General features: G+C 42.4%; 1 protein-coding gene across 1 annotated transcript in view; it reads left to right on the top strand.

Annotated features, from left to right (window-relative positions):
- LOC126458298 (apyrase) overlaps positions 1–8,464 on the top strand; it is a 171,865-nt gene extending 163,401 nt beyond the window's left edge. Inside the window, exons 8-9 of the mRNA XM_050095242.1 lie at positions 3,646–3,846; positions 8,232–8,464. Of these exons, the coding sequence (XP_049951199.1) occupies positions 3,646–3,846; positions 8,232–8,323 (293 nt within the window). The 3' untranslated portion in view covers positions 8,324–8,464. The remainder of the gene's footprint in view (positions 1–3,645; positions 3,847–8,231) is intronic.
- Positions 8,465–16,529: the final 8,065 nt, after the last annotated feature.

Below are 16,529 nucleotides of genomic sequence, written 5' to 3'. Positions count from 1 at the left end.
ACCTCTCCAAGATATTGTTCAGTGCTCTTCTCACATATTAATTTCACATATTAATCTCATTTTATTAGGGTAATTTAATTTAAATTGTTTTATAGGCACTGCATTTTCGTTTCTCAGTGTTAACATATTTCCTATTTGTTCTCTTCATATTTAGCTACTGTTTAACATACTGTACCCGTTTTGACGACTATAGTCGATGATGATCGCATTGTAATCAGCGAACTGGTTAACAATATAGATTAATACTGTAGAACATATACAGTATTGTGCTTGTCATTTATAATTTGTTTTACTAAGGAGTCATATGGCAGTAGGTGGGAATATCTAATACACCAAGGAACATTATCGAACATAATTGTTTTGCGGTACTGGTGTTAAGGGAGACATAATGTTGCGGGGGGACTGAACTCCGAATCTCTGAACTCTGTACACACACCAGTCACCGTTATTGCGATACTGTACTTCTTCGCCATGCGCGTCTTTTCAGGATTGCATTCGGCCCCAACTCCAGTTTTGTGGATAACAATGTGCAACTGCCTGTAACTACGCAGGTGAGCCAGTTGTCGGAACAAGAGGATATTCGGCGAATGAGCTGCCCTGACCCTTCCCCCTACTTAAATCCCATTGAGTATTTGTGGGATGCATTGGGTAGACGTTTTGCAACACGACCACGATGGACGACAACTTTAGTGTCATCCACAAACAGCAATTAACCATGAAACTTTCTGGAAGATTAAAACTGTGTGCTGAACCGTGACTCGAACTCGAGACCTTTGCCTTTCACGGGCAAGTGCTCTACCGACTGAGCTACCCAAGCGCAACTCACGACCCATCCTCACGGCTTTACTTCTGCCAGTACCTCGTCTCCTACCCTTCAAACTTCACAGAAGGTAACCTGCAAAACTTGTGGAACTAGCACTCTTGGAAGAAAGGATACTGGGGAGAAATGGCTTAGCCACAGCTTGGGGGATGTTTCCAGAATGAAATTTTCACTCGGAGCGTAGTGAAGGCTGATACGAAAATTCCTGGCTAAGCCATGTCCCCGCATTTTCCTTTCTTCCAGGAGTGCTAATTCCGCAAGTTTAGCAGGAGAGCTTCTGTAAAGTTTGGAAGGTAGGAGACGAGGTACTGGCGGAAGTAAAGCTGTGGGGACGGGTCGTGAGTCGTGCTTGGGTAGCTCTGTTGGTAGAGCACTTCCTGCGAAAGGCAACGGTCTGGAGTTCGAGTCTCGGTCCAGCACACAGTTTTAATCTGCCAGGAAGTTTCATATCAGGGCACATTCCGCTGCAGAGTGAAAATTTCAAATGGTTCAGATGGCTCTGAGCACTATGGGACTTAACCTCTGAGGTCATCAGTCCCCTAGAACTTAGAACTACTTAAAGCTAACTAACCTAAGGATATCATACACATCCTTGCCCAAGGCAGGATTCGAACCTGCGACCGTAGCGGTCACGCGGTTCTAGACTGTAGCGCCTAGGGCCGGCCGGGGTGACCGAGCGGTTCTAGGCGCTACAGTCTGGAGCCGCGCGACTGCTACGGTCGCACGTTCGAGTCCTGCCTCGGGCATGGATGTGTGTGATGTCTTTAGGTTAGTTAGGTTTAAGTAGTTCTAAGTTCTAGGGGACTGATGACCTCAGAAGTTAAGTCCCATAGAGCTCAGAACCATCTGAATCATTTTTTTGTAGCGCCTAGAACCGCTGGCCACTCCGGCCGGCTGAAAATTTCATTTTAGCAATTAACCATCCCTGTATTGACCGACCAAGTGCATGGTACTCCATCCAACAAACTGACATGAGACACCTGTACAATGCGATGTATCCACGTTTTCGTGCTTTCATTCAACATTCTGGTGGTTGCACTGCTTAGTAATGTACCATCATTTCATATTTGCAGTGGATTATCTCGCTCTTATATTAATCTGTGATCTTGCAGGGTTAATCACTTAAATTTGTTACCTAGGCAAATGTATTCCAGAAATTTCATTACCCTACATTAATTACTTCTTGGCATTATAATTTTCTTTCCTGTCAGTGTATATTAGTATAGATTCTGTAATACGTCGCACTACTTCCAGGTATTTATCAGGAAAGTGACTGACTGCTGTATCTGCGGTAGCAGAGACAAAATGCGGACGATATTCCTCAATCTGTTTTATTGGGGAAAACCAATAAACGAGAACATTGCCGATGTCGACGAAGTAGGTGAAGCTAAACACAATTTAGGCAAGAAACAGAGTATGGTTTCCACTTCGGATCTTGTAACAGAAAAATAACAAAATACAAAGTTTTCCTCAAAAGTCTCTCGCTCGAGAAAGTCCACCAAAGAAAAGACGGAAACAAAACTATTAGAGAGCGGTCGGCACAGTATTACCACAAAGCTGTCCAGGGAGGATAGACCACCGTTACAATACAGTCTATAGGCACAGTCCGAAGCTACGACTCCTGGCGCTTTGGGACTGCCAGCGGAGGAGACGCGTGGATGTTGCGGCGAGGATGGCAGATCTCTACATGTCTCGGCGGCGTGTCGAATTGCCTTCTGGCCGGTGGAGCGCCGGCTTATAAGGCATCTTGCCGATTTTAGATCACGTGAGTGGCGTAGGAAAATATTCCGCTGCTGTCCATCCGGCGCGCTCGGGTAGCGGGTCCTGGCGGCTGTGTTTTCATCCCCGGCATCTTACAACCATACCACAACAAAGGTCAAAAATTAATTATGATTGTGGTGTTGCTCACGCTGCTAAATACTGCATTTTCGGGCAACAACAAAGTTATATTATGTGGCAGGTGTCATTAGAGCACAGATAATAAAGTCATTTAATGAAATAATGGATAAACTAGGCACTCATCTTTTCGTGTTTCCCACGCTAGTCTCGTTGTGAATTCATGGCTCTATCGTCGAAAATCTAGGTAGTGATGATTCCAAGCTCGGATGCAAAGAGGTCTAGAAGTTATTGTGCGATATTCAAAAGTTTTATAGATATGTTTCACAAACCATTCTTGAAGATTAAACCTTTTAAAGTTAGCACAATGGTGATGTAAAAAAGTAATCAGCACTCCGAATTTAAGTTACACTTCTTTTTTATTACTTTTGTTGCAGTATCATGTAACACACCAAACATCACATTATAAAACATACTTGAAAATATCTTCCTCACTGTTAAAGTTCACATTTTATAAACTGACTACAATTTGCGTCTTTGCAACATGACGACCAAGACTTAACTCTCTAATAACCGCTTACGCGCCCAAAAATCAGAGTTACAAATACGTCAAAGATCATAGTGACAAAAAGAGAGGATTCACATAAGAATAATATCATTGCAATATGAACATATCGATGTATCAAAGTACCTCTACATTAATGAAATCAAATCTGAAAGTTGTCTCAGAAATATGTTAACTACTTCACGGAAACACAGTAGAATATTGCTAGTATGGAGGGGTTGAGGTGAGGTGCCGTAACGGTTACGTAATTCAAGTACCATTACAGACACCAGCCTCGGTCGTACCGTAAACATCTGCTCTCGTTTCACTCGCTGTGATGAAGGCATCCCGCATCTCTGTTCTGTCATGCGGGATGCCGATGTCGCAGGCGTACGGGACGTCCGCTGCACTGACACCCTATGCCTGGGGTTTCCACTGCCGGCAGGTCTGCGCGTGGAGATCGACGTACGGCAGCCGGTGGGGCAGCGCGTGACGCGAGTGTCTGTGCTGTGCGCGGCCTGCAACGTCCCGCGCTACGAACCGCTGAAGGACGACGCCTGGTACCGCGTGGCCGTCAACTCCTTCCTGGCCGAGGGCGGCGACGCCTTCTACATGCTCCGGGACGAGGCGCGCAGCCGCACCATAGGTCAGTCTCTGCCATCTCTCTCACTGTACTGCGCTCTGTTCTCCTTAGGCGCCCTCGAATATCTGTGCTGGTGGCAAACACTGAACTAATCCTCTACGCTACATCCGATACGTCCCAACTGTCTTTCCCAGCTTCATATTAACCAGCTGGACATTAAGTGCGGAAAGTTCAAGTAGATGGTTTGAGCTGCCCGTACTCTATTTCAATCAAAAGTTGTGATTACATCTGTTGTCCAGACTTCCATCTCTCCAGCTACAAGCAACCCATCCCTCCGTCTAACACAGTAAAGCATTTAAACTAACTCTCTACAGGAAACTGACTTAAAATGCACACCGCTTTCCCATCCAGCACAAAACCTGAAACAGAATAAAACTACTTTTGGGACACACGAGTTTTCTACATCCTGTTATTATCCTCACCCATAAATCGCTCGTCCACCCCACCTTAATTTCTGGCCACATTGCCTGGCTCTCCACCTCTCCTAAAGTCTACAAATCCTTTGGACTCTTGGAAAGACATGGACTCTGCCTCGCCTTCCCCATCTGACTACCCTCTCCAACTCGCTTATTGCACTAACTCAGCCACTTCCCGCATCTTCTTCTCTTCTTCGAGCACCTTCGGATAAAATACTTTAATCACAAAACTCAGCCCTGGTATCCAATATCCAACAGCTTAGTTATCAAACCAGGTACCCTGATGCGCCACTACATCCATATTCCACATATTTCTCACCTATAAATCCCTCATCCGCCACACACGATTTTATGCCAACGTTTCCTGGATCTCTGCGTCCCCTAAATTCTAAAAATCCCTTGGATCCTCGCGTGCCATATTTAGCTACCTTCTCCTGCTCACATGTTGTACTAACTCATCCACTTCCCACATCTTCTTCTCTCCCTCGAGCATCTTAAATTCAAATACGTTAATCACAAAACCTAGTCGCGGTATCCAGTATCCCACAGCCCAATCACGAAACCTGGTTCCCTGATGCGCCACTACATCCACATTCCATGCATTCATTATCCTTCATCTTCCGCCTGAATTAAACGCAATCTTTCCCGAGTTATACCCATCCTTCAAACCTTAGCCTAACGTTCCACCTCACACTGTTCTCCCATTTTCCTCCAACCCTCCTCCTTCGCCTCATCGACTTTTAGTCGTTACCTCCCGATCCACAGATCATCACAGCCATACACATGATTGCACCTACTTCACGACCATGATAATTTTCATGCACTTCCAGCATCGCCATTACACCATAGCATCATTAATGTCACCATTAATGATTGTATTTTAATCGTTCTACAAAATCATGTAAAAAATTTATTTAAATGCAAATAAATTTTTAATACACTCTTAGACAAAAAATGACGCACCACCAAGGCAGAAATCAGCAGATACGACAGGCAATCAAATGATTACAATTTCAAAGAAATTGTGTGATTTATTCAAGTGAATGACCTTCACAAAGTAAGCAAGTCAATGACGCTTTGGTCCACCTCTAGACCTTAAGCAAGAGTTTATTCGACCTGGATTCATGGACAACGTCACTGGGCTATCGTGCCAAATTCTGTCCTACTGGCGCGTCAGGTCGTCAAAATCTGGAGCTGGTTGGGAGGCCCTGCCCATAGTGCTCCAAACGCTCTCAACTGCGTAGAGATCTGGTGACTTTGGTGGCCAAGGTATGGTTTGTAAAACACGGAGACAAGCAGTAGAAACTCTCGCCGTTGTAGGCGGACGTTTTTAGGACTTTGTACACGTTTCTGAGCTAGTTATTCACTTTATCGAAAGTATACAACAGTGCCTACGTCTGATTTCTCCTATAGTTAATTTTGAGTCTTCATTTAGGAACTGACTGGGAATTCCTTTTCCATGTACTCCAATTATTGCTTTTCGCTCCTTGACCCAGTTCGCGTATTTCCTGCTGCCACGCTATTGAGATCACGGACGTGTTCTATAACGTAAAATACCGTACAACTCATTTTAAAGCCGCTAGGTTCAATCCTTTCATGAAACGTATTTGCGATCTTCATATATTCCTGTGCTAGTTGTTTCATTATCATATATTTGTGCCCACGCTTCGTTCTCTACACATCACTTTCCGATACTTAAAATTGTGAATAGTCTGTCCGCTTGCTCCAGTTACCTGTTCCACTCCCATGATGCGATTAGCACTTTGTTTTTGTTGACCGGTTCCCTAAAAGTATGCTACTGACCTCGCTACGGCTGTATGGACATTAGTTCCCATAATTCCCATCCATAGCGCCACTTCATCTACATCTACATACATATTCCGCAATCCACCATACAGTGCGTGGCGGAGGGTACCTCGTACCACAACTAGCATGTTCTCCCCCTGTTCCACTCCCAAACAGAACGAGGGAAAAATGACTGCCTATATGCCTCTGTACGAGCCCTAATCTCTCTTATCTTTGAATTCTTTCCGCGAAATATAAGCTGGCGGCAGTAAAATTGCGCTGCAGTCAGCCTGCAATGCTGGATCTCTAAATTTCCTTAGTACCGATTCACGAAAAGAACGCCTCCTTTCCTCTAGAAACTCCCACCCGAGTTCCTGAAGCATTTCCGTAACACTCGCGTGATGATCAAACCTACCAGTAACAAATCTAGCAGCCCGCCTCTGAATCGCTTCTATGTCCTACCTCAATCCGACCTGATAGGAATCCCAAACGCTCGAGCAGTACTCAAGAATAGGTCGTATTAGTGTTTTATAAGCGGTCTCCTTTACAGATGAACCACATCTTCCCAAAATTCTGCCAATGAACCGAAGACGACTATCCGCCTTCCCCACAACTGCCATTACATGCTTGTCCCACTTCATATCGCTCTGTAATGTTATGCCCAAATATTCAATCGACGTGACTGTGTCAAGCGCTACACTACTAATGGAGTATTCAAACATTACAGGATTCTTTTTCCTATTCATCTGCATTAATTTACATTTATCTGTATTTAGAGTTAGCTGCCATTCTTTACACCAATCACAAATCCTGTCCAAGTCATCTTGTATCCTCCTACAGTCACTCAACGACGACACCTTCCCGTACACCACAGCATCATCAGCAAACAGTCGCACATTGCTGTCCACCCTATCCAAAAGATCATTTATGTAGATAGAAAACAACAGCGGACCTACCACACTTCTCTGGGGCGCTCCAGATGATGCCCTCAACTCCGATGAACACTCACCATCGAGGACAACGTACTGGGTTCTATTACTTAAGAAGTCTTCGAGCCACTCACATACTTGGGAACCAATCCCATATACTCGTACCTTAGTTAGGAGTCTGTAGTGGAGCACCGAGTCAAACGCTTTCCGGAAGTCGAGGAATATGTCATCCGTCTGATACCCTTCATCTATGGTTCGCAAGATATCATGTGAAAAAAGGACGAGTTGCGTTTCGCAGGAGCGATGCTTTCTAAAGCCGTGCTGATACATGGACAGCAACTTTTCTGTCTGTTGTCGTCGGTATTAACTTATCTGATTTATCATCAGGTTTTGTGTTTTGTTGTTTTATATACTTCCACCAGCACTCTGAAACCAACTTCAAGTTATGCATGCTACTGGCTGACTGGCTCATGTTCTGGCGTGATGTCTGCACTCCTTGTTTCGCTTCTTTGTACTAGTTTTATGCAGACATTGAACTACATGTAGGCATCTAAGAGCTCTTATTGTATTAATTGACTCGGTGTTGTATTATTTATTATTCCTGCATATATATTTTTAGGACCTTGGCATTGTGCTGTATGCACTTTATTATTGATACTCGCAAATAAAGCGATAGGGGTAAGTGTGTACTGTTTTCTGTCTATAATTTTTAAAAATATTTTTAAACTTTTTGCCCTAAGTTTTAATATTCTTATCTGACTCCAAGTTATTGTGATGTAGTTTCCTGTACAGCCTTCTGAGTAAGGGCACAAAGTGCCCGAAAATGGTCAAGAAATTAAATTTCTTATATGCAACTGGTTGCTTATTATATCATTATACAGTTTTCTTTTATCAAAGTTCATAATCAGATTTTGTGATTACAATAAGTTTCAGACAGGACATGATTTTCTGAATATTCATGCAGCTAAATTAATCTATTCATTCTCACAGTTGAATTTTAGCCACCAACAGTTATCATTAAGCAACTGTACTTACGTGCTCACTCTCGGATCGACTATTACTTTCACTCTCAAAACCAAATCGGAAGTTTCGGAATTCAGTAAATTAGGTATCATCGTGGTATTCCCGTAAATACTTTAGTCATCTGCTAATGTATTCTTTATAATCACCTGTCGTTTTTAGCTGCATGTCAGTCAGGTGTATTGAAAAGTAACAGATCTTGGACAGAGCGCTGACGCTTGTGTGTTGGTGCCCACAGGCCGCGTCGACGTGGACGTGATGCTGGACTACATGGCGAGGTTCAGCCCCATCGTGCAAGGCCTGGACGGGCGCACCGTCGTGCTGTCGTGACGCCGCGGTGACCTCTGAGGCCAGCGCCTTCCCCGACTGTGATGTTTATCTAACTGTTGTCTACTTATAACTGTTCTGTGCTTTGTAATTAACGACGATGTCTTTCCCAAAAACAAAATAAATCGTATGTCTGACACTGTTGCTGCTATAGCAGATGGAACTTTATCCTCTATGAAATCTAGATATCATTTTAATTGAAGCAGCTGTGGGTTCTTGGTGAAACATCATAAATTAACTAAACAAACTCTGTTTTTTGCCTTGTTTCACAAATTTTACCATTGTTACTGTACAACCTAGGTTACGCGTTATAAGCCCATTTTCAAGTACATTAATGATTCCCAAAGATGATAATGCACAAATAAACATGATGATAAGGCAAAGAATGTAATCTCAACTTCACAATGTATCGATCCATGGCTTCATGTAAAATTACTTCAATGATCATTTTTAACAAATTACGTATGGAATTGCACAACTCAGCAGTTACACTAACATGACTAAACATACCTTGTAATAAAGATATGCATCAGCCAAGAACTTTTTACCTACTTATCGATTGAGGCCCAAAGGTTTACTTCTATCCTGGAGTTCTGATGTAATCTATAGGAGGTGAATAACTGAATTCTGTTTGCTCGTTTAACTGTAGGTGTGGGAATGTACACATGTGTTTTTTAATTTCTAAAATTTCTATGTGATTGAGTTTAGCCCCCTTTTCCTCTGTGTGTAAGACTTGCAGGAAAGTGTGTGAATTCCTAAGGGACCAAGCTGCTGAGGTCATCGGTCCCTAGACTTACACACTACTTAAACCAACTTAGGCGAAGAACAACACACACACACACACACCCATGCCCGAGGGAGGACTCGAACCTCCGGCAGGAGCGGCCGCGCAATCCGTGACCTGGCGCCCCAAACCACGCAGCCACTCCGCGTGGCTAAGACTTGCACATCTATTATGTATTTGCGGCTTTTGTTAAGGCAATGTTCTGAAAAGGCTGAACCAGGCTTCTTCAGTCTCCAACTTCTATGATGTTCTTTAAGCCTGGTGCAGATTGACCTCCCCATTAGCTCAATGTAGCAAGACTGACACTCGCGGCATGTGATTTTATGAACCCCACTTTATGTGGTGGCTGGTTGTTTATCTTTTGTGTTAAACAAGCAACTACCTATTATCTGAGGGCACACAAAACATTTTGCCTTCAAAATGTTACATCAAGCCACGGATCGATACATTAAGAAGTTGAGATGGCTATCTTTTAGTTATCATCACGTTTATCTGTGCATTATCATCCTCGGAAGTCAGTAACGTATTTGAAAATGGGCTTATAACCCGAAACCTAGGTTGTACAGCAACAGTAATAAAATTTTTGAAACAAGGCAAGAAACAGTGTTTGTTTAGTTAAATCTAAATGTACTTGTGTATCTGACGATATCAAACTGCAAAACATTTCCGGGATCAAACGGCGACTGACCGTTTCTTATTAATTACGAAATGCAAATTAAGAGTACAGAAATTGCATAATTGTAGGAATTTTAAAAAGATGGGACCTATATGGATCGAAACAGCCAGATGTTACCGCGAGATTCAAGGTGAACTATAGGCAACGACTGACTGAAGAAGCCGAAATAAATATAATAAAAGATGAAGCGCTAGGTCTCAGAGCCGATACAGCGAAGGCAGGAGAGAAACAACTGGGACAAAAGACAGCGCCCAGGAAGAGTCCTTGAATAGCGTTGAGGCATTGTTTTTAACTGATGAAGAAAGAAGAAAATGCGGAAATGATGTATTCAATAAGTCAAGGCCCTTTAATTAATGAAAGAAGGAAATATCAAACTGCAGCAAAGGAAGCATGCAAAAGTGGTCAAAAATGACTGACAGCAAGAGCAGAAAGGCCCAGTGGAAAAATTAAAGAAATGTTTGGCTACAAGAAAGCAGCTGTATGAATATAAAGAGATCAGGTAGGAAGCTAATATAAAGCAACGAAGGAACGCTGGAAGATGGAAGGGAGGAAAGAAAGGTTTCAATGCAACATGGAAAGAGAAGAAGTAAATAAATAAGATGGGACGTGTGATGCTGCAAGAAGAATTTGACAGTGCATTGAAGACCTACATCGAAACAAGGTACGTAACGTGAGTACTACGATCCTTGTAACAAACCATTACTCTTACTTAAGTTACATGAGTCATATGGCAATTAGAATGTAAGTATGTCCATATAGCTTTGGCTTTACTCTTCTATCATGCTAAATATGTCCATATATGTATGTATATGGCGAGAGAGCTTGAGGCGCATTGTCAAGATCAGCTACGGGGAACACTTTCCAAGTGATGAGTGCTGGATAGAAGCCACCTAAGCAGCCTGCGTAAAATCGTTACTGAAAGAAGTCTGAAGCTTGGAGTATATGTTATATACATGAAATGTGAAGAATCCCTAAATCAGCAGTGTTCTGGAAACTAACGGATGGGCAGAGAAGGGTAGGAAGAACTACTGGAAATGAACTTTTGAAAAGGATCTTCAGTGCACGGACACGAACAGGGAGGGAGCTGAAAACGTAGCAGCTGATCGAGTTCGCTCTAGGAAACTTATTGCCCAATGTCCCGAAATGCTACCTTCCATCGGTGGAACGTCTAAAAAAGTAAATTACATGAGACGGGCGAAATGCACTCGGAATTCAAGAGGAAAGTGATAATAGCAATTACAAACAAGACTGGCGGTGGCTGATATGAATATTTTCGTATGTTTCAGAATGCAAGTTACTAATGCGAATTATCTTCGGAATAACGGAAACACTGGTAGAAGCCTCAGTTTTCTTTTCCAGTCTTATATATATTATTCTTATAGCAGCCTGCATGCATGAGCTATTAAGCTGACTGTGCGATAATTCTCGCACTTATCAGCTCTTGCAGTCTTCGGAATTGTGTGGATGATGTTTTTCCCGAAAGTCTGATGGTATATCGCCCGACTCATACATTCTACAAGCCTATGTGAATAGTCATTTTATTACCACTTCCCCCAATGATTTGAAAAATTCTGATGGAATGTTATCTATCCTTTCTGCCTTATTTGATATTAAGTCTTCCAAAGCTCTATTCAATTCTGATTCCCATAGTGGATCCCCTGTCTCTTCCCTGTCGACTCCTGTTTCTTCTTCTATCACATAAGCATCGTAGATGCTTCGGTGTACTTTTTCCAGCTACGCTCTCTCTTCTCTGCATTTAGCAGTGGAATTCCCAGTGAAATCTTAATTTTACCGTCCTTGCTTGTAATATCACCGAAGGTTGTTTTGATTTTTCTACATGCTGAATTCGATGAATTTTTCATGCAGACATTTCTTCTTAGCTTCCCTGCACTTCTTATTTATTTAATTCCTCGGCGACTTGTATTTCTGTATTTCTAAATGTCCCCGAACGTTTTTGTACTTCCTACTTTTGTCGATAAGTTGCAGTATTTCATCTGTTATCTGTGGTTTCTACGCAGTTGCCTTCCTTGCACCTACGGTTTTCTATCCAACACTCTAAATACGTGAATTCCTGTTCAACTGTACTGCCAACTGAGCAATTCATTATCGCAGTGTCTTTAGCCTGAGAGAACTTCGAGGCGTATCTCTTCATTCCTTAGTGCATCTGTATCCGACTTGTTTGAGCACTGATTCTTTCTGATTTGTCTCTTAAACTTCACCCTGTTCTTTGTCATTGGTAAATTGTGATCTGGGTCTATATTTGCTGCTGGGTACGCCTTAGAGCCCAGTATCTGCTTTCGAAACCTCTCCCTGACCATGATGTAATCTAAGTGAAATCTGCCCGTATCTACCAGCCGTTTCCAAGGATACGTCCCCTTTGATGCTTGAGTAGAGTATTCGCACTTACTAGCAGAAATTTATTGCAGAACTCAATTAATCTTTCTTCTCTCGTTCCAAACACCAGGCCCATATTCTCCCGTAACCACTCCTTCTAGTCCCTCCCCTACAACCACATTCCAATCACCCATGACTATTAGATTTTCATCTCCCGTACTGGATTACCCGTTCAGTATCTTCATATACTTTCTCTATCTCTACATCCTCTGCTTGCGACGTCGGCATGTATACCTGGACTATTGTACTAAAATGGAACACCTACATCCGTGCTTGCTATGTTATTTATTATATGGAAGCGGTTTCAGTACTCCAGCGCGCCATCTTCAGACCTTACCTGACGATGAGGGGGTTAACTCCAATCGCATACACGATTCACCAGCAGCTAATATCTGTGAACTGGTTTTTACAGACTATCTTTCTCAACGATGTTGTGTATCCAACCATCAACTTCCAGCTATTGTTTTCGGTGGTGGTCTGCTGTGGAGTCTGATGAAAACAATCCTATCGCTCAACTGTTCACAATAACTCATTCTCTGCCCTACCTTCCTACCCATAACTAATTCTACTCCCGTTACACCATTTTCCGAAGCTTTTGAAACTACCTTATACTCGTTCAACCAGAAATCCTTGTCTTCGTTCCATTTCACTTCACTGGCCCCCACTATCTCTAGTCTGAACCTTAGCGTTTCCTTTATCAGATTTTTTAGCTTCCCTAACACGTTCAAACTTCTGACATTCCACGCCCCCATTCGTAGAACGTTATCCTTTCGTTGGTTGTTCAGTCTTATTCTCATGGTCATCTCCCTCTTGGCAGTCCCCTTCCTGAGATCCGAATGGGGGACTAACCCGAAATCTTTTGCCAATGTGTCATGATACTTTCTCAATTACAGGCCACGTCTCCTGAGAATACACATAATGTGTGTTTCATGCAGTGGCACACTGTAATCCTTAGTTCACTTTTGAGTACATGACACTAAAACTTGCTAAGCACACATAATTTCTGCATGAAAGCTGGTTACTAATTGCCTTATGAGCTTTTTTTGACTGGTTCACGCCTGCCCGCTAAGGACGCGTTCGTGATTGGTTGGTTCAGTCAACCAATGATAAATAACATTATATGAAATCTTTAATTAACCTCTGAGGGTGAATTTAGAGTTATTGAAATTATAGTTAGAAAGTCGTCTGTCTGGATACTGATACAGTCGTCAGCATAGTTGGACGGAGGTATAAAAATTTAAGTAGTAGACATCAATTACCAGAGTTAGGTGTCCGCCACCAAGTGCTGCATATCAATTACTGCTTTCCCTACACGCTCCAATACGACAAGTTTGGTACTCCCGGATTTTTTCCCAGGATTCATTTCATAGTTTGGCTGTGATTACAGCAGATGAGACTTGACGTAAGCCATGGGGACAGAGGAAGATAACAGACGGTACAGTGAGTACCAGTTCCGTGAGAAGTGGGGCAGGTCTAGTAGCAGAATAATCCGATTGGCTATCAACTCAGGGGCCAGAGCTCCAAATTAGTCACACTGAATTATTTATATTTAGTAAAATATAGTTAAGATTTTATTGTCTGTCATGCTGAATACACTCTTAATAGCAATCTTTAATTCACTAATTCAGATATTTACATAAGTTTTCATTAACAATAAGTTATGGTACTGATCCCCCATGGTACACAAAACGGGTCAGATCGCTGTTGCAGAAGCAACGAAAAAAGCATGTCAAATTTAAAAGAACTCAAAATGCCGAAGATTGGCAAAGTTTTGCAGAAGTTTGAAATATAGCGCGTGCTTCAATGCGAGATGCTTTCAATAATTTCCACAACGAAACTCTGTCTCGGAACTTATCAAAAAACCCAAAGAGATTCTGGTCATATATAAAGCACACCAATGGTAAGACGCAATCAATACCTTCACTGCGCGATAACAATAGTGAAGTCACTGATGACAGTGCCACCAAAGCAGAGTCATTAAACACGGTTTTCCGAAACTCCTTCACCAAAGAAGACGAAGTAAATATTCCCGAGTTCCAATCAAGAACAACTGCGAAGAAGATAAACACAGAAGCAGATATCCTCGGTGTAGCAAAGCAGCTTAAATTTTTTAATAAAGTCAAGGCTTCCGGTCCAGATGATATACTAGTCAGGTTACTTTCAAAGTATCCAGATTCAATAGCTCCATATTTAGCAATTACTGTAAATACAACCGCTCGCTCGCAGGAAGTTCCGTACCTAAAGACTGGAAGTTGCTCAAGACACACCAATACCCAAAAAGGGAAATAGGAGTAATCCGCTGAATTACAGGCCCATGTCACTAACGTCGATTTGCAGCAGGGTTTTGGAACATATACTGTATTCGAACATTTTGAAGTACCTCGAAGAAAACGATTTACTGACACATAGTCAGCACGGATTCAGAAAATATCGTTCTTCCGAAACACAACTAGCTCCTTATACTCATGAAGTAATGGGTGCTATCGACGGGGATGTCAAATTGACTCCACATTTTTAGATTTTCAGAAGTCTTTCGACACTGTTCCTCGCAAGCGTCTTCTAACCAAACTGTGTGCCTATGGAATATCGCCTCAGTTGTGCGACTGGATCCGTTTTTTCCTGTCAGAAAGATCACAGTTCGTAGTAACAGACGGAAAGTCATCGAATAAAACAGACGTAATATCTGTCGTTCCCCAAGGAAGTGTTATAGGCCCTCTATTGTACCTGTAAATGTAGCATTACAATAATGATATTCAGACAAGCACTTCATGTACCTTCAGCTCCAGCCAAAAGTGCGCTACGAAGCGAAGTGATTGGGGCTGTCGGTTAGTCTGGAGCGAGGCCTTGAACGGTACCGTTCGCGTTACTGGCCGCACAAATAAGATCTGGATGCGCACCACTTAATATTGTATTCAAATAACGCGACTCTGCGTGCAAAGCAGAGGAGAAAAGAGGAACAGTGTATAAATTTTGTAAACATGTTTTCTAGAGGACTTAATCTAATAGCATTGTGATTATTACTAAAATGAACTGTGAAACGCGATATTTTGTAATAGAACACATGCAAAACGCCATATTAGCAATTTATGGCTTCATCTGCTGCTCGTGTTGTTTATATAACAGCTACTGGCATCCGCGATTTGGAACATATGAGATCATTTAATAGAATCGAGGGCCTTAGCCACGTCAGCAGTTATTCTACAGCCTCACTTCAAGAACGATGAAATCGCGTCCTGAGCACTACAGCTGCGCTGGGACAACGACATATGCACAAGGTGTCACGTTAGTGAAGTGTAACAGAATTTCAGTGTTCTGCTTCGAAGCGGCAGGACACGACTAGTCCACTGGCATGTCCTGCAATTCCAGTGCAAATGGAGACAGTTAAATGTTCTCCGTTGTAACGCGGGGGGAGGGCAATCGAAGGTAGATTTAATGTGGGGAAGGGGTACTGATTGAGACACAGACTAAATATACCCAATACCTGGCTCAGTTAATGTTTTTCTTTATGGGAACTCCATAACAGCCCTCTTTTATATCCAAACTCATTTCTCACACCCACATTACCTCTCCCCCTTTCCTTTCGTACCTCCGCACAAGACTCCTACTCACAGCACCGTTTTCTCGCTCCGTGATCATGTGTTGCTTTGTGGTATCTGGAGGGTACGGATTTTAATTGCTTGCTGGATTGTAGCAACGTGAGCCTTTGCATACTGTATGATAAAAAATGGTAAAAAGTCGGTTGAAATGTGGCATACATACCACACCAGGATGCTTTACAGTTGCACCATGCAGTGATAGTGGGACCAACGGAGGATCACTTTTAAAATGTCCCATTACCCGTTTAGGACCAGATACAAAAAGGAGCAAGGAGGAATAAAGGTTCTAACTAGTCATTTACCAGTGCAAGAGAGAGCTTGTGGCCTGGAGCAAATGGTGTTCGTTGGCACTCAGCCGCCAATACATGATTCCTCTACCGCTATCTTTATTATGGTATTAAGAAAACCAAAAGCTGACGGTAAAAATGAAAGTGCAATTTAACATGCAACTTTCAATATATTCAGAGTTACACTCGACGAGCATAAAAACAGAACTTTAAAATGGTTACAGAAAGTTTGTTAACAGTTGCAGTCACAGGAAAATATATCACATTAAAGCAGTACCTAAGGATACTTGGCACAAGATTTTCGTTGCAGCGTATTCGTTCCCACCCTGTATTCTCTTAGTACGTTGATGGTGGACGTCTGTAAGGTCCAAACCTCCAGCACTATAGCTGACAAGATGACTTCAAAGAATATATATGCCAAAGAAACTGGCATAAGAGTGCGTATTCAAATAGAGAGATATGTAAGTAGGCA

Source organism: Schistocerca serialis, chromosome 2, assembly GCF_023864345.2.
Source record: "Schistocerca serialis cubense isolate TAMUIC-IGC-003099 chromosome 2, iqSchSeri2.2, whole genome shotgun sequence".
NCBI classification, from domain to species: Eukaryota; Metazoa; Arthropoda; class Insecta; order Orthoptera; family Acrididae; genus Schistocerca; species Schistocerca serialis.
Note: the sequence above shows the minus strand (reverse complement) of the source record. Positions and strands in the feature narration are given on the sequence as shown.